At 48.3% G+C, this 19352-nt stretch overlaps 1 protein-coding gene across 1 annotated transcript in view; it reads left to right on the top strand.

The window, feature by feature from the left end:
* CKAP4 (cytoskeleton associated protein 4) overlaps positions 1 to 19352 on the top strand; it is a 33570-nt gene that overhangs the window by 6237 nt on the left and 7981 nt on the right. The window contains exons 2-3 of the mRNA XM_017895300.1: positions 8614 to 8755; positions 14742 to 15545. Of these exons, the coding sequence (XP_017750789.1) occupies positions 8614 to 8755; positions 14742 to 15545 (946 nt within the window). The remainder of the gene's footprint in view (positions 1 to 8613; positions 8756 to 14741; positions 15546 to 19352) is intronic.

Raw genomic sequence — 19352 nt, 5'->3', positions numbered from 1 at the left:
AATGTTTTGGTAAAAATCCAGCATGAAGCCATTCTAGGGTCTCCAGGCTTTTCCTTTGGGAGATTTTTTTCATATCGCTTGATACCTGTTACTGTATTATGTGTCCCTGTTCAGGTGGGTGGGGGGGGATTCTTCATGGGTTCATTTTGGGGTAGATCTGGGACATGTCTGAATTAATTCTACTTCAAATTTCTTCTAGCTTTTCCAATTTATTGACATATGACTTCGCATCACAGTTGCCCCTTCTAACAAAAGTTATTTAAATTTCCTGCAGCATTGGGATTTCGTAATGCTCCATTTTTTCATGCTGTGGGGATTCTTATTACTCTGGGTTTTCCTCCTTTTTTTTATCTATACTCTGGCATAAAGGCTGACTAATTCTGTTAACTTCATCTTTTCCAAAAAACCAACTTTTTCCATCTTGGTGTTCATACCCCTTTTTCGTATTAGACTTTCCCTTCGTTTCAATTTCATATTATTTTCGTGCTCTGACCAGTATTAATTCGTTTTTTTCCCATCCACTAGCTTTAGGTTTACTTTCTTGGCACTGTTCCTCAGTTCTTTAAGATGCAATCGTTTAGTTGTTATTTAAGTTTCTCTTTGCCTATTTTTGATTTGATGTAAGACGACCTTATGCCAAATACAATTCCATCCTCTTCAGTATTGCTCCACCCATACTCCCATAGTTTTTTGGTATGCTCTGTGTTTCCATTAATTACTTTTTCGTTTTCAAAAAATTTTTTAGTTTCCGTCCTTAGATCGTCGTCCCATTGACCCACTGGGTTATTCAGGAAGGCAGTGTTGTTTCACCTTTTAAGGTGTTTCGTTTGTAAGTTCGTCTAAATTTCTCTTGTTTATCGACTATCCAGTTCTATTCCCAATTGTGGTCAGCAGAAGAATCATTTGAATATTAATTTTCATTTTTTTTGGAATGTTTGAGACTCTTTGGGTGGCTTAACCATGTGGCCCTGTCTTTGAGAATGATCCATGTCTAAGGATAGATATGTAATTCATGGCCTATGGCCTTTGGATGAAATGTTCTGTAAATATTTCTTAGATCCATTTGGTCTATAGTGCAGATTAAGTCCAACGTTTCTTTGTTACTTTTCTGTCTGGATGATCTGTTCGATGCTGAAAATGGGGTGTTGAAGCCTCCAGCTATTATTTTATTGAGGTCTGTCTCTCTCTCTTTGGCTCTAATAATATTTTCTTTGTATATCTAGGTGCTCCAGTGTGGGGTGCATATATAGTTACAATTGTTATATCCTCTTGCTGAATTGACCCTTTTATCATTATATAATGAACTTTTTTGTCTGTTTTACAGCTTTTGCCTTGAAATCTATTTTGTCTGATGTAAGTATTGCTGCTACTATTTTTTTTTTTTTTTTGGTTTCCACTGGCATACAATAATTTTTTCATCCCTTTATTTTCAGTCTATATATGTCTTTATAGGTGTAGGGTGTTTCTTATAGGCAATAGATTGTTTTTTCAAATCTATTCAGCTACTCTATGTCTTTTTATTGGTCAATTTAGTCTATTTACATTCAATGTTACCCTTGATAAATAAAAGCTTATTCCTGTCATTTGTTTCCGGTTGTTTTGTGGTTTTCTCTTCATTCTTTCCTGTCTTCTCTTTAGTGAAGTTGATTTTATCTGGTGGTATCTTTTAATTTCTTTTTATTTTTTGTGTATCCATTTTATATTTTTAGATTTGATGTTACCATAAGGTATGCAAAAAATATAACTCATTATTTTAAACTGATGACAGCTTAACAGTGATTGCATACACAAACAAGCAAAAAAACTCCTAACAGCTCTATGCTTTAATTTTTTCTCCCCGCTTTTTAACTTTGTGTTGTTTGAATTATACCTTATTTTACTGTCTTGAAAAGTTGTAGTTATTTTTTATTGATTCATTTACTTATGATACGAATTTCCACACAGTAATTACAGTGTTGCGATATTCTGTGTTTTTCTATGACCTGACTATAACCAATGAGTTTTGTACCTTCAGATGATTTCTGTTGCTCATTAGCATCCTTTTCTTTCAGATTGAATAACTCTTTTTAGCATTTCTTGTAGGACAGGCTTGGTATTGATGAAATGCCTCAGCTTTTGTTTTTCTGGAAGCTCCTTATTTCTTCTTCATGTTTGAAGGATATTTTCACAGGATAAATTATACTAGGATAAAAGTTTTTTTCCTTCAACACTTTAAAGATGTCATGCCACTCTCCTGGTTTCCACTGAAAAGTCTGCTGCCAGACATAATGAAACTCCATTGTATATTATTTGTTTCCTGTCTCTTGCTGATTTTAAGATCCTTTCTTTATCCTTGACCTTTGGGAGTTTGATTATTAAATGCCTTGAGGTCGTCTTATTTGGGTTAAATCTGATTACTGTTCTATAACCTTCTTGTATTTCAATATTGATATCTTTCTCTAGGTTGGGGAAGTTCTCTATTGTTATCCCTTTGAATACACTTTCTACCCCATCTCTCTCTCTATCTCCTCGTTAAGGCCGATACTTCTGAGATTTGCCCCTTTGAGGCTATTTTCTAGATCTTGTCAGCATGTTTCACTCCTTTTTATTCTTTTTTCTTTTGTCTCCTCCGGCTGTGTCTTTTCAAATAGCCTGTCTTCAATCTCACTAATTCTTTTTTCTGCTTGATCAATGCTGCCATTAAGAGACTCTGATGCAGTCTCCATTATGTCAGTTGTATTTTTCAACTCCAAAATTTCTGTTTGAGTCTTTTTAATTATTTTAATTTCTTTGTTAACTTTATCTTATAGGAGTCTGAATTCATTCTCTGTGTTATCTTGAATTTCTTTGAGTTTCCTCAAAACAGCTATTTTGAATTCTCTCTGTGAAAGGTTTCATACTTCTATCTTTCCAGGGTTGGCCCCTGGTGCCTAATTTAGTATATTTTGTGAGGTCAGTAATGCTTTCCTGGATGGTCTTGATGCTTGTAAACATTTGTCAGTGTGAGCCAGATGTAGTTGCTTATGCCTGTAATTCCAGCACTTTGGGAGGCCGAGGAGGGCGGATCACCTTAGGTGGGGAGTTCGAGACCAGCCTGACCAACATGGAGAAACCCTGTCTCTACTAAAAATACAAAATTAGCTGGGCATAGTGACACATGCCTGTAATCCCAGCTACTCGGGAGGCTGAGGCAGGAGAATCACTTAAACCTAGGAGGCAGAGGTTGTGGTGAGCCGAGATCACACCATTGCACTCCAGGCTAGGCAAGAAGAGTGAAACTCTGTCTAAAAAAAAAAAAGTTGTCAGTGTGTGGGCATTAAGAGTTAGGGATTTATCATAGTCTTTACAGCCTGAGCTTGTTTGTACCATCTTTCTTGGGAAGGCTTTCCAGATAATCAAAGGGATCAGGGTCTTGTGATCTAAGTTTTTGGTCACTGCAGCCATAACTGCATTACGGGGCACTCCAAGCTCAGTATTACTGTAATTCTTGCAGACTCATAGAGGTACCACTTTGGTGGTCTTAGATAAGATCTAGAAGAATTCTTTGAATTACTAGGCAGAGGCTTTTGTTCTCTTCCACTACTTTCTCCCAAGGAAATAGAGTCTGTTTCCCTCTGTGCTGAGCTGCCTGGACCTGGAGTAAGGGTGACACGAGCACCCCCGTGGCCACCACCACTAGGACTGTGCTGGGTCAGACCTGAAACCAGCACAGTGCCAAGTTCCCCTGGGGCCCAGAAAGGTCCACAGATGCTGTGCGGGAGCCAGAGCCTAGAGTTGGAAACCCTAGAAATCTACCTGGTGTGCTCTATTGTTTTGTCGCTAAGCTGACACCAAAACTTCAAGACAAAGTCCCTCCCACTCCTCTTTCCCTTTTCCCCAGGCAGAGAAGTCTCTCCCCATGTCACCACCACCACAGACCCATGGGGATTACTGCAGGGCACCAGCGTTGTTCATTAAGGCCCTTGGGCTCTTCAGTCAGCTTGTGGTGAATGCTGCCAGGCATGGGACTCACCCTTCAGGGCAATGGGGTCCCCTCTGGTTCAGAGTAGGCCCAGAAATGCTGTCTAAGAGCCAAGGCCTGGACTTGTGGACCCTAAGAGCCTGGTTGGTGCTCTTCCCCACTATGGCTGGCCTAGTACCTAAACTACAAGACAAAGTCCCATTTATTTTTCCCTCTTCTTTTCTCAAGTAGAAGGCACCTCTCCTCATAGCCACCACAACTATGAATATGATGGGTCACTCTGGAAGCCAGCGTGTCCCTGAGTCTCACCCAAGACCCACGGTGTGCACTACTTGGTTACTGCTGCTGATTATTCAGGGCCCAAGGGCTCTGTTGTCAGCAGGTGATGAATCCTGCCAGGACTGAGTCCTTTCCTTCAAGGTGGCAGGTTCCTTTCTGGTCCAGAGTGTGCTATTTGGAGCTAGAGCCTGAAATGGGGGCCTCATGACTCTGCCTGGTGCCCTGTCTTACTGTGGCTGAGCTGGTATCCAAGTTGCAAAACAAAGTCCTCTTTACTTTAACCTCTTCTCTCCTCAAGCGGAAGGAAGTTCTCTTTTGGAGCTGCAAGCTGTGTTGCCTGGGATTTAGGGAGGGATGACACAAGCACTCCTTTAGCTGCCCCAGCTGGTGTCTTACTAGGTCACGTGTCCCCCAAGTCCACTGTCTCTGAGCCCAGCACAGCACTAGGACTTGCCTAGGAGTTGCAGTCCTTGTGGCCTAGACTGCTTTTCAAGTTTATTTTGAACCCCACATCACTTGGGCCCATGGTCGCGAAACTTGCCGGAACTCAGGTTCTGACCACTGAGGTGGGTGAGTCCCCTCTGGCTGGGGCTTGTCTATATGCTCCCTCCATGGGCATCAACTGATTTCTGCCCATTGTTGGCAGCACTGTGTTCCAATGCAAAATTCCCTAATTGCTGTGCTGCCCCTCCCTCAAGTGCACAGATTCTCTCTCCACACCACAAGGGCACTGCCGGGGAATAGGGAGAGACGGAGTCAACAATTCAAGACTAACTTTTCTACCTTCTTTAGTGCCTCTTTCAGTAAATGAAGTTAAAACCAGGTACTGTGAGTGCTCCCCTTAGTTTTGGTTCCTATGAAGGTGCTGTTTTGGGTGGCTAGTTGCCAGATTTGGTGTTCCTGTGGGGAAGACAATCAGCAGAGGCCTCTGTTCCACCATCTTGCTCCACCTCCTCCAGAAGCCTAGCATTCTAAGTCGTATCTACCCATTCACCAGTTATGGCCTGAATTGTATACCCCCAAATTCCTTACGATGAAGCCCTCTGGTACGTAATAATGTGACTGCATTTGGAGATAGTATCATTAAAGATAGTATCCATCCATCCATCCATCTGTCCATCCATCTAAACATCTAGCCATTCATCTATCATATATTGAGTGCATATGCAATATATCTAGGCAACAATCTAGGCAAAGTGCCTCATATTGGGACAAAAAAGGAACAGATTGGTCTCTGCCCTGAAAGTTCTAGTGTGGATGATAGTAAGTAAACAGCAGTAAACACAATTACAATACATTGTGATAAGTACCATGACACATCTGGGAGCTGGGGATGTACCAGGATGGGACACCTTATCCAGGTTGGGGATGAAGGCAGGAAAAGGGTCAAGGAAGGTGAGTTCCAAAGAGAATATGGCAAATTAGGGCAACTGCAGGAAGTGTCAGTCTGGCTAAATGTATAGCTAAAGGGGTAACTTAAAATTAGGTCTTTAGGGTGAACCCTAATCCAATTTGACTGATACCCTTATGAGAAGCAGAAATTTGGACATACAGAGAGACAGCAAGGATGCATCTGCAGAGGTGAAAGACCATGTGAGGACACAGTGAGAAGGTGGAAGCCAAGGAGAGAGCCCTTAGAAGCAACCACACCTGCTGATAGATATCTTGATTTTTCACTTCTAGACTCTAGAACTGTGAGAAAATAAATTTCTGTTGTGTAAGCCACCCAGCCTGTGGTATTTTGTTATGGGAGTGCTAGCAAACTAATATATAATCCATCCATCCATCCATCCATCCACATCCATTCATCCATCCACATCCATCCATCCACCCATCCACATCTATCCATCCACCCATCCATCCATCCATCCACCTACCCACATCCATCCATCCACCCACCCATCATATGTTGAGTGCCTATGAAACATATCTAGGCAACAATCTAGGCAAAGTGTTGGGATAAAAAAGGAACAGATCAGTCTCTGCTCTGCAAGTTCCAGTGTGGATGACAGTAGGTAAACAGGCAATTACAATACATTGTGATAAGTGTCATGACCCATCTGGGAGTTGGAGAGGTACCAGGAAGGGACACCTTATCCAGGCTGGGGGTGAAGGCAGGGAAAGGGTCAAGGAAGCTGAGTTCCTAAGAGAATATGGCAAATTAGGGCAATTGCAGGAAAGCTCAGTCTGGCTAAATGTATAGTAGGAAGGGACTTGGGGGGAAATGAGGCTAGAGAGAGAAGGATTGAGAAAGGGATTTTTTTTCAATGTCATGTTAAGGCAGTGTTCCTCGTAATTTTTTTTTCTGCCTATAGCATACCTAAGGGATGACTCATGTCCATCAACAGCATGGTGAGAGGGAACAGTTGCAGAGGTGAAATACCAGTGTCAGGTTGAGATATGGCCCTGCCTTGCCCTTCACAGTTTGAGATTCATGATGCTTAGTAAGAATCTGGATTTTATCTGAAGACTGAATAATATTGGCTTTGTCACTTTATCACACTAGGCCTTCTGTTCTTATCTCTTACCTGTTCGTATGCTAGTTGAGAGTGTAGGCTTTAGCATTAACTGCCTGGATTCTACTCTGTCCCCTATCATTCTCAAGCTGGGTCACCTTGGATAAGCTGTCCACCCTCATCAGCAAACTGGATCAATACTACTGTGGTGCCTACATCAAAGATTCGCTGAGGATGAAAGGAGGTAATGCGTGTAAAGCTCCTGGCATAGTGTTTGGCATAAAGTAATGCTCACTAAATGTTAAAGATCACAAGGGCCTGTGTCATTGCACCTCCCCTGCAGCTGAACAGTTAGTGATCAAATTCTGTCATTATAGTGATCATTGTCTTCACCGTCATCATCCTTGCCATCCCATCATCATCCTCATATTGCCATCGTCATCACCATACCCATCCCCACTATCACCATTGTCATCATCACCATCACCATTTCCATCATAATCACCACCATCATCGTCCTCCTCCTCATCATATCGAAGCTGTCCGAGGTCATTCCTCACTGGGTTCCTTGCTTCCAGTCTTCTTCCTTGTGGTTGTCTTATGAAAAAGAAGGCCCTACCTAAATTTTTATGATGTGATATTCCTAACATTTACTGGGCTCCTACTATACATCAGACATTTTTCTGGGCACAAAGGATACAGGGGTGAGCTAAATAAAATTCTCACTTGTGGAATTAGGCTAATGAGAAGAGACAGACAATATGTCTATGTCTGTCTCTTCTCATTAGCCTAATTCCACAAGTGAGAATTCACAATACTACAAGGATTGACATTTATTTTCCTTTGACATACTACATGTGTCCTTGTAGAATCTGACATACTACAAGGAACTATGTAGTATGTCAAAGTAAAATTAATACTGGCGAGAAAAATAAAGCAGGGAAAGAAGTTTCTGGGGTTGGGCAGTTGCCATTTTTATTTGGGATGGTTAAAGAAGGCTCATCTAGAGGTGACATTTGAATTGAGGAAGGGAAGGAGGCCCCACATAGATACCTTGGCGGGGGGTGGTGCAAAGGCCAGGAACAAAATTATAAAGGCCCCCAGGCAGCAACATGCCTGGCATGTGAGGAGGAAAAAGGAGGCTAGCGTGGCTGGATGACAGCTAGGAGTAACAGTGGATGAGATCAGAGAAGCAGCAGGGGGCAGAACATGGGGACCAGGTCATTGTAAAAACTCTGGCCTTTACTCTCATTGACTTGGAAAGTCATCAGAGGATTTTGGAAAGAGGTGCAACATGATCTGACTTATATTCTAATGGAGTCACTTTGGCTTTTGTGCTGAAAACAAAAGACAGGGTGACAAGTACTTCAGCAGAGAGGCCAGTCTAGCTTATTTCAGTAACCCAAGTGTGAGCTGCTGGTGGCTGGAATCAATGGAATAGCTGTGGAGGTCATGAGAAGTGGGAGATGCTAGATATATTTTGAAGATAAAGCCAGCAGGATTTTCTAATATACTGCATTAAATATGGAACAGGAGTGAGAGAAAGAGACAAGTCAAGCATGATTCCCGAGCAGCTGAACAGATGGAACTGGCATGTGCTGGGATGTGGAAGACTGTGAGCAGATGTTGAGGAGAAAATCAATTTTATGCTCATATTGTACCTGTAAAGTAGGTACTATTGTTATCTTCCATAACAACTGGGACTCACTAAAGTGAAGTATTTTGCTCAAGGTCACGTAAGTGGCAAGAGCCAAGATTTGAACTAGCTCTCCCTGATTCTATAATCCTATAGCGAAGCCAAGTTCACAGAAGCCCTGGTCTTGACTTCCTTAGACCCGGGTTCCAACCAACCTCTTAGCCTCAAGGCCTTTACCATTGACCATCAAGGGTTACACTTATGGCTCCCACTCAAACTAAAAAGGTCCCTCTTCTCCACAGGAGTGAAACTTATGCACATGAAGGCTTCCCTTCCTCCAGAGAGAACACTGGAGGCCACTCACCTTCCAGACCACCAAATTTAACATCACTCATGCCAGCTGGACGAGGCCCCAGATCCCTTTGGCCAGTGAAGTTTTGGTTGGTGAGTGAAATTCTAACTCATTAACTTGAAAATGAATGACCTTCAGTGACTGTTAGGGCACCTCGGACTGAGCTGTCTGATTTCCATTCCAACTCTGGACAAGAAGATTTCTCCATCCTTAGCCACCCAGTGACCATTATTTACCCATTTCAGCCCTGGCTGGGCCTGCTAGGATTTTAAGCAGCTAAATGGTGCCTAAGAGCACGGGCTCTGGAGTCAGTCCACCTGGGTTCAAATCCTGGTTTTACCACTTATTAGCTGCGGGAACTAGGACAGGTTTCTTAACTGTTCTATGCTTCCCTTCTGTTTTATCATCGGTAAAATGGGGAGAAGAGTAAGTCCTTCACAGGGCTGTTGTGAAGTTTAAAAGATATAATGGGTGCACCACAATTTCAGAAATCACCACTAAAGAACTTATTCATAACCAAATACCACCTGTTACCCAAAAACCTATGGAAATAAAAAATAAGTTTAAAAATATATGCAGAGTGCTTAGTACAATGACCACACATAAGCAAGACCCAACAAAAGTTTGCTATTAATTTTAGTATTATTTTATTAGGCATTTATTTTGTACCAGGAGCAGTCACTCACGCCTGTAATGCCAGCACTTTGGAAGGCTGATGCAGGAGGATCATATGAGGCCAGGAGTTCAAGACCAGCCTGGCTAACATGATGTAACCCCATCTCTATTAAAAATACAAAAAATTTAGCCGGGTGTGGTGGCACAGGCCTGTAATCTCAGCTACTCAGGAGGGTGAGGCAGGAGAATCACTTGAACCCAGGGGGCGGAGGTTGCAGTGAGCTGAGATTATGCAGTGAGCTGAGATTATGCACCATTGCACTCCAGCGTGGGTGACAGAGCGAGACCCTGTTTCCTAAAAAAAAAAAAAAAAAAAACACCCCAAAGACTTTATTTTGTGCTCACTGTAGTCGTCATCATTCTTGTTGAGACTTCGCTGCTTTGTATATAGCGCCAAACTGTGCCCCACAGAAAATACAAGTAAGCAATTGTTTAGCACCCTGTAGTTTACAAAATATTTTCATGGGCATTATCAACGGATACCACCTGAGCACATGGATGTGTTAGCCGGAATTTAAAGGAGGGTGTAAGGTCAGTTCGTATCGTTCAGTCAATTTAATGAAGTGGCATCAAAATGTAAAACCATTTTATGTTCGCAAGTAATATGAACAGTAGGCCTTCCTTATCCCGTCCCCACGCCATCTCTGGGTCTTACCCCTCCCTCAAGTTCACATGAGAAGGGCAGGGATGCTACTGAGCACTTATCTTAGGACTGCAAAAACAACTAGAAAGGTGTTTATGTATTGATTGACTGATTGTGACAGAGCGAGACCATCCCCACTGTCACCATTGTCATAATCACCACCATTATCCTCCTCCTCATCATACGAGTGTAGGCTGGAGTGTAGTAGCGTGATCTTGGCTCACTGCAACCTCCGCCTCCCAGATTCAAGCGATTCTCCTGCCTCAGCCTCCCGAGTAGCTGGAATTACAGGTGTGTGCCACCACACCCAGCTAATTTTTTGTATTTTTAGTAGAGGCAGGGTTTCTTCATGTTGGCCAGGCTGATCTCGAACTCCTGACCTCAGGTGATCCACCTCTCTCAGCCTCTCGAAGTGCTGGAATTACAGGTGTGAGCCACTGTGCTCGGCCTATTTTTAAAGTAGCATCAAAATGTACCCACACGAAAATGTCACATACTCATTCCTCAACCAAGAGGTGCCCCAGCTGGGCCCTTCCTCTTCTGCATGGAGGTACAACATCTGGAAGTAGGGAGCTCCTGAGGATGTGCACCCCTGAGGCTGGGAAAAGTGGTCCTAGCTCTCCAGAGCCAAACTATAAAGAATGGCCCCTATCCCTAACACGTACTCAGTTTGCAGGGCATCCAGGCTCATGCCTTGGCCACTGGGGGCCTTGCCAACCTGGAACAGAGAAGAGGCAATCAACATTAATGGGGGCTTTCTATTTAGGCATTCTAACCAACATGCAGAAAGCCAAGAGGGCTGCAGGCTTACAAAGCTTGACCTTGTAATTTATGGTGCATGTGGTACGAGGGAGTTCCAAGGCATTTTTACACAAGCTGGATGAAAGGAAGAGATGTCTCCAGCTCTCCCTCTTCTCCGCCCACATTCCTGACCGTCCAACACACTTTAGCAAGGAAAAGGGATAGAGGAGACAAAACCGGGAGGAAAAGCAGAAAAGAAACTCCCCTAGAGGCATGCTGTGCTCAGAAACTGAGGTAGGAGAATGGAAGTCTCCAGGAAGAGCTGTTGATCCCTTCCTGCCCTGGAATAGGTGCTTCCATGACTGCCCACCAGCCTCCTCCTCTGGGTGTAACTGAACACCATGGTGGAGCCACACTTCAGAGAAACACACTGCTTGCTTTTAACGTTAAACACATCCTAGCCTGTGGTTTGTAAGCCACATATGGTCCTGGGAGCCCCAAGAAATAATGATGAAAGAAAATCGTTGGAATCTGGACACAGCAGCTCTGTGAAGCTATACTTTCCCTCAGTGACTCTGCAAATTGTATTAGCTGTCCAATATTCACTAAGCATTGCCACATGCCCAGTATCATATGGTGTCTCTCGTCTAATCGTCATAACAGCAAGGTTTTTTTTTTTTTTTTTTTTTTTTTTTGAGACAGGGTCTTTCTATCACCTAGGCTGGAGTGCAATAGTGAACAGGGCTCACTGCAGCCTTGACTTTCCAGGCTCAAGTGATCCTCTCGCCTCAGCTCCCCAAGTAGCTGGGACTACAGTCACACTCCACCATGCCTGGATGATTTGTTTTTGTATTTTTTGTAGGGACAGGGTTTTGCCATGTTGCCCAGGCTGGTTTTGAACTCCTGGGCTCAAGTAATCCACCTGCCTCGGCCTCCCCAAGTCCTGGGATTTGGGGAGGACTACCTCACTGAGCCACCGACCCTGGCCCAGTGAGGTAGCAATTATTCCTGTCTTATAGCTGAAGATACTGAGGTTCAGAGAGATCACACTCCAAAGTCAGTCATGGAGCTGAATTGGAACCCAAGTCAGTCTATTCTATAGCCTATGTCTTAACCATTATATGTACTATCTCCCAGAGGAAAAGAAAGAGAGGGAAATGCTGAAAATACTAACAGTCCCCTCAATCCTACTCTCCATTCATTCAGTGCTCAGTAGAGGCAAAAATTGAGCAACTGTCCATTCTCATATCTGACCTACAGTGTGGGTGTTTTTTTTTTTCTTCCTGAGACAGGGTCTTGCTCTGTTGCCCAGGCTGGAGTACAGTGGTGTCATCATAGCTGACTATAACCTTGAACTCCTCGGCTCAAGCGATCCTCCTGTCTCAGCCTCCTGAGTGCCACCACATCCAGCTAATTTTATTTTATTTTGGTCGAGTTGTGGTCTTGCTGTTATCCAGGCTGGTCTTGAACTCCTGGCCTCAAGTGATCTTCCTGGCTTGGCCTCACATAGTTGGGATTATAGGTGTGAGGCACTGTACTTGGCCTGGATCAATTTTTAAGAATTTAAATATCACTGAATTATTTTTGATAAGTATCAGATGACTATTTCTCTAAGAAACAGATTAATAATAAGAAAGGTCCTTAAAGATGCACTTACAGAAAGGGTGACTCTGAAATCTAGAGAGGAGTTTAGGGATACTTCTCAAGGTCACACACTTTGGTAGTAGCACTAAAGGAGTAAGGAGTAGGGCTCTTGCTTCCAAGGCCAGATCTTGGCAGCAAGCTGCTTTACCAGTTATTACTGCCTCTGCCCCTAACATGGAGAACTGCTTGAAGGGAGATAACCTCTTTTTGTGCACTAGAGATTTTAACAACACAACCCAAACTTAGCTGAATAGTTTTTAAACAAGGTTCTTGGGATGAGTGAGTCTTCTGATTTCCTCTGCTGTCTCCCCGCCCCACAGGTCAGAGACCTATGCCCTGTTGAACCAGGACGCTCCTACAATAGCTCCTGGTATTTAGCTGAAGTAGGTATGTTCCTCTCTGACTGGGGCAGATGGTTGTATTTCTAGTCCAGAACCTGCTATAATTTACTCTGTCCTCCCACACTAATAGCGATTCTTCTATCTGCCAGCTTGGCTTTTACAGCCTTCTGCAATCTGGACCCGCTCCACCCAGTTCATCTCTTTCTTCTCTACATGTAGAACACACCCTCATGTCCAACAGGTGTCCTGGGCTCACCCCATTTCCGCCACAGAAATATCCTCCCTGCTCTCCTCATATGCAAATCATTCTTCAAGGCATTGCTCAAGGTCTTTCTGCCCCCAAAGCCTGCCCATGTATAGCCCAATGGTTTGCTTTCCAAATCTCTTTACATTTATATTCCCAATTAACCTAAGTTAGCCCTTAACAGGTTTTTGTATATTTCTCCAAGTGTAATGCAGGCTCCTTGAGGGCAGGCACACAAGTGTTCGTTCATTCACTAGAGGCTTTTAGTAGTGACTTATAAAGCGAGAAAGAAGGAGAAATACAAACTATGGTTGCTTCCAGTCCTCAAGGAGGGGAGACATACCTGGCACTTAGTGAGCCTTCAACAAAGGTTTGCTATATTGAACCAACATATATGCCTCTCGTTGAAATTACTTGCTAAGTCCCATGAGAGGTATCAAGTGGTGTTATAGGGAAAGTACCACCAAAGAGGTGGCATTTGAACCCTATAGGCTTTAAGGGCAGGGCATGGTTTTGTCTTTGTTAACAGAACTGGGAGGAGGTTACAGACAGAAGAAACATCATTCCTACCACACACAGTGCCAGGTGCACACGGGCCAGGCACACACCACTCACCAGGAACTGGGGAAAGCAGTGGAATTGAGTGAGTTCTGTCCCTGCCCCGGCACCTACTAGACTTAGTGAGTGGGCAAGTTGCTTAACTTCCCTGGGCTCCCGTTTCCTTCCCATTCTGAAGTGATTCAGCTGCATAGACTTCAGAAAGAAGCGGACTGAGTGAGGTTCGAATGATGACTATATGTGACCTTGGGCCAATCCGAAGCCGGCTTACTTAGTCTCAATTTCCTTCCTACAAAATGGGTAAAATAATTTCCACCTCACAGGGCTTTTGTGAGGTTTCGAGAACATATGTGAGTCGCTAAGCACACAGCCTGGCAATATTAGATTTCCTTTTACAAAAGTAGGGGTGACAACCCTGATCTGCCTCTTTCTGTGCGGCTGCTGCTGGCTCTGCAGCACCCATCCCACAGGCTGCCCGGAGTAGGGGCCGTGGACAAACTTCATGACCCCCAAAGGGAAAACAGAGCTGAAGGGACTTCGGGGGGAAAAAGTAAAGAGCTGGCCACAGCAGGCTAACTTGGCTAACGGGGACGCTCGGTGAATGCGTCCCCTTGAACAGACTTACCGCAGTCGAGAATCTTTGCTAACTCGCACCAAACATGCCTCCGAAGCTGGCTGGATTTTGGACAGCCCTTTGTGCCTCCGCCTTCAAACCCAAGGCAAAGGACAAAGCCCAACCTCATGGCGGGCTGGGAGGGTGAAAGCAGGGGGATTCCCCCAATTCCCGGCGGAAAGGAAGGGCGATCTGTTCCCATCCGCTGACTCCCACTCCCGGGGCCAGGGCTCCTTGGGCGCCCCCCTTCATTCTCTCCTCTCCGCACAGGTCGGGAAGGGAGGGGGTCGCGCTTAGCCCGCGGCGCAGGGTCACCCCCGGCTTTCGTCCCTCTGACCTCGCCTGGCCGCCCATCCCCGGCCCCCGTCGACCCTGCTGGCCCGCACGCCCCGGCTGGGGTCGACCTGGCCCTCCATCCCCGTCCTGCATGGAACCCGCCCGGCCGCCCAGCCCCACCTCAGCCGCTTCCCTCCCCTCTCCCCCTTCCCCTCCCCCTCCCCTCCCCTCCGCTCCTCTCCTCTCCCTCCCTCGCGGCACATCGGCGCCCGCCGCAGCCTCCGCAGACCCGCCGCCCTTTCGCCCGCGCCCGGCCGCCCTCGCGCGGCTTCCGCCCCCGTAGACCCCGCCCGGCCTCCCTCTCCGGGTCGTGGCGACGGGAGGAGGGGGCCGCCGGGCCGCTGCGTGGCAGGGCCTCTCCCGGCTCGGCTCGCTCGGCCTCCCTTACCGGGAGGCGGGGTCGGCGCCGCAGCGCGGAGGCAGGCCCCCTTCCTTCCCGCCTCCTCGGCCCGGCCTCCTTCCCGGCCGCGGCGTCCTCCTCGGCCGCTCCGACGCCAGTAGCGCTCCGCGTGCCGCTCGGCCAGTCCCGGGGGAGCCCCAGCAAGTTTCCCGGCCGCGCGCCGCGGCTCGCTCGCCTCCCAGCCGCGGCCTGACCGCCGCCGCGCCCCCCAGCCTCGGCCAAACAAAGGGGTCCAAGGGCGGCCACGGCGCCCGCAAGCCCCTCGGAGAAGTTGCCCACCCGTCGGGCGGCGCGGATGACGTGGGCGAAGAAGCCGCCTTCCGGCGCCGCAGCAGCCCGCGCCGCCCGCGCCGCACCCGCAGCAAGCACCCGCAGCTAGCACCCGCAGAAACCAGGCGCATGGCAAGGGCGGCCAAGGGCGGCCACCGCGGCGGCGGCGGCGGCGGCAAGTCCTCCTCCTCGTCCTCCTCCTCGGCCGCCGCCGCCTCGTCCTCGGCGTCCTGCTCGCGCAGGCTCGGCAGGGCGCTCAACTTTCTCTTCTACCTCGCCCTGGTGGCGGCGGCCGCTTTCTCGGGCTGGTGCGTCCACCACGTCCTGGAGGAGGTCCAGCAGGTCAGGCGCAGCCACCAGGACTTCTCCCGGCAAAGGGAGGAGCTGGGCCAGGGCTTGCAGGGCGTCGAGCAGAAGGTGGGTACCCCGGACCCCCCACTGTCCCCATCGACTGCGGCCTCCGGACCCACGGCCGGGCCCCTTCGTGCTTCCTGACCGGCCCCTAGCGCTGTCTGCCCAGGCCCCGAGGCGGGAGCCGGTCGCTCCTCCTTGGCGGGCCCTGGCCTAGACACCCCTCCATGCGGCCCCTAGTTCTGAGGCAGTCCCCAGACCCCTTTGTTAATGGCTGCGGAGGAATCGGCCCCGAGGGATGGGCCGCCGCGAGGATGGCCAGGCTTGCCTGGCAGGGTGGGCCAAGGGCCTGTCACAGGGCATTAGCGGTGACCTGTAAGGAAGCCGGCAGGCTCCGGGGAGCCCATTCTTTCTGGATTAGGAACCGCTGAATGGGCAGAGTTGTCTGAAAAGGAGGTTGGAAGGGAAGCCAGCGCATCCCTGGAAGCCTCAGGCAAGGCCCCACCTCAGCTCTGGCTGTGGGAGACATCCCAGCGGGGTTTTAATAGACCCGGAGCTGGCATTCTTACTCATTTGCAAATGAGTATGAATGAATGAAATGAAATACCATCTATCTTTAGGTCCCTTGTCCTGTATTGGACCAGCCTGCCCAGGTAGGCCTTTGTCGTAGTCCTACTTCAGCTTTTTTTGGGTTTTCTTTTGAGAGGGAGTGTGGCTCTGGCGTCTAGGCTGGAGTGCAGTGGTACGATCTCAGCTCACTGCAACCTCTGCCTCCCAGGTTCTAGTGATTCTCCTCCTTCAGCCTCCTGAGTAGCTGGGATTACAGGATTACAGGCATGTGCCACCACGTCTGGCTGATTTTTTAGTAGTAGTAGAGACAAGGTTTCACCATGTTGGCCAGGCTGGTTTCGAACTTCTGACCTCAAGTGATCCGCCTGCCTCGGCCTCCCAGAATGCTTGGATTACAGGTGTGAGCCACTGCGCCCGGCCCTAGTTCAGTTTTAGGGGAAGGGAAGGGCCAAAATACTAGATCATACTGGTGAATAATACTTCTAGCCACATTTATATGGTGTTTAGAATGCTTACTCACATATCACCTAATTTTATAGCCACCCTGGGAGAGAGGGAGGACTAACAGTTTTGATTTCATTTTCCAGAGCAGAACATTGAGGTTTAGACAGAGCAGTGAGTTGACAAAGTCCCCAGCTGGTGAGTGGCAGACACATGCAAATGTCTAGTCCACTGCCCTGTTCGTTAAGGGTCCACAGGGGTTCATTTCAGGTATGGACGGACCCAACTCTCAAGGCGAAGGTGCTTAGCTTCCGCCGTTCTGTGGTTTTCCATACCAAGTACGGCCCCTTTTCTCTCATTCGCTCCTCACTATGTCATTGCTCAATGAAAGTTGGTTGCAAGACTGAAACAAAAAATCGCGCCACTTCTGATCCCGGAGCCGCTGCCTCCTCTTCCCAGCATGCTGTCTGTCCTGCCAAGTTGCTCTCTGCTTTTGTTGAGTGTGCAGGGCTAGGAGTTTCCTCTTAAGACTGGCAGAGCACGGCCGGGCGTGGTGGCTCATTCCTGTAATCCCGGCGCTTTAGGAGGCCGAGGCGGGCGGATCACCTGAGGTCAGAAGTTTGAGAGCAGCCTGGCCAACATGGTGAAACCCCGTGTCTACTAAAATACCAAAATTAGCGGGGCGTGGTGACGCATGCCTGTAGTCCCAGCTACTCAGGAGGCTGAGGCAGGAGAATTACTTGAACCCAGGAGGCAGAGGTTGCAGTGAGCAGAGATTCTGCCAGTGCACCCCAGCCTGAACCATAGAGCGAGACTCCGTCCAAAAAAAAAAAAAAAAAAAAAAAAAAAAAAAAAAAAAAAAAAGACTGGCAGAACAACTGGAATGAGTCAGCCTGCTAAACGCTGCAGGCCAAGGGAGGTGACTTTTCTAAGGGAATTAAGTAGGCAGTGCTGCTTTGCCTATCCTGAATGTCAAACCATTCTTAAAAAATAGACATACCCGCAGCAGCACCCGCAGAACCAGGCGCATGGCAAGGGCGGCCACCGCGGCGGCGGCGGCGGCGGCAAGTCCTCCTCCTCGTCCTCCTCCTCGGCCGCCGCCGCCTCGTCCTCGGCGTCCTGCTCGCGCAGGCTCGGCAGGGCGCTCAACTTTCTCTTCTACCTCGCCCTGGTGGCGGCGGCCGCTTTCTCGGGCTGGTGCGTCCACCACGTCCTGGAGGAGGTCCAGCAGGTCAGGCGCAGCCACCAGGACTTCTCCCGGCAAAGGGAGGAGCTGGGCCAGGGCTTGCAGGGCGTCGAGCAGAAGGTGGGTACCCCCGGACCCCCCACTGTCCCCATCGACTGCGGCCTCCGGACCCACGGCCGGGCCCCTTCGTGCTTCCTGACCGGCCCCTAGCGCTGTCTGCCCAGGCCCCGAGGCGGGAGCCGGTCGCTCCTCCTTGGCGGGCCCTGGCCTAGACACCCCCTCCATGCGGCCCCCTAGTTCTGAGGCAGTCCCCAGACCCCCTTTGTTAATGGCTGCGGAGGAATCGGCCCCGAGGGATGGGCCGCCGCGAGGATGGCCAGGCTTGCCTGGCAGGGTGGGCCAAGGGCCTGTCACAGGGCATTAGCGGTGACCTGTAAGGAAGCCGGCAGGCTCCGGGGAGCCCATTCTTTCTGGATTAGGAACCGCTGAATGGGCAGAGTTGTCTGAAAAGGAGGTTGGAAGGGAAGCCAGCGCATCCCTGGAAGCCTCAGGCAAGGCCCCACCTCAGCTCTGGCTGTGGGAGACATCCCAGCGGGGTTTTTAATAGACCCGGAGCTGGCATTCTTACTCATTTGCAAATGAGTATGAATGAATGAAATGAAATACCATCTATCTTTAGGTCCCTTGTCCTGTATTGGACCAGCCTGCCCAGGTAGGCCTTTGTCGTAGTCCTACTTCAGCTTTTTTTGGGTTTTCTTTTGAGAGGGAGTGTGGCTCTGGCGTCTAGGCTGGAGTGCAGTGGTACGATCTCAGCTCACTGCAACCTCTGCCTCCCAGGTTCTAGTGATTCTCCTCCTTCAGCCTCCTGAGTAGCTGGGATTACAGGATTACAGGCATGTGCCACCACGTCTGGCTGATTTTTTAGTAGTAGTAGAGACAAGGTTTCACCATGTTGGCCAGGCTGGTTTCGAACTTCTGACCTCAAGTGATCCGCCTGCCTCGGCCTCCCAGAATGCTTGGATTACAGGTGTGAGCCACTGCGCCCGGCCCTAGTTCAGTTTTAGGGGAAGGGAAGGGCCAAAAATACTAGATCATACTGGTGAATAATACTTCTAGCCACATTTATATGGTGTTTAGAATGCTTACTCACATATCACCTAATTTTTATAGCCACCCTGGGAGAGAGGGAGGACTAACAGTTTTGATTTCATTTTCCAGAGCAGAACATTGAGGTTTAGACAGAGCAGTGAGTTGACAAAGTCCCCAGCTGGTGAGTGGCAGACACATGCAAATGTCTAGTCCACTGCCCTGTTCGTTAAGGGTCCACAGGGGTTCATTTCAGGTATGGACGGACCCAACTCTCAAGGCGAAGGTGCTTAGCTTCCGCCGTTCTGTGGTTTTTCCATACCAAGTACGGCCCCTTTTCTCTCATTCGCTCCTCACTATGTCATTGCTCAATGAAAGTTGGTTGCAAGACTGAAACAAAAAATCGCGCCACTTCTGATCCCGGAGCCGCTGCCTCCTCTTCCCAGCATGCTGTCTGTCCTGCCAAGTTGCTCTCTGCTTTTGTTGAGTGTGCAGGGCTAGGAGTTTCCTCTTAAGACTGGCAGAGCACGGCCGGGCGTGGTGGCTCATTCCTGTAATCCCGGCGCTTTAGGAGGCCGAGGCGGGCGGAT

Source organism: Rhinopithecus bieti, unplaced genomic scaffold (genome assembly GCF_001698545.2).
Source record: "Rhinopithecus bieti isolate Rb0 unplaced genomic scaffold, ASM169854v2 scaffold_24306, whole genome shotgun sequence".
NCBI lineage: Eukaryota > Metazoa > Chordata > Mammalia > Primates > Cercopithecidae > Rhinopithecus > Rhinopithecus bieti.
The sequence above is the reverse complement of the archived record's forward strand: the minus strand, read 5'-3'. Positions and strand labels throughout refer to the sequence as shown.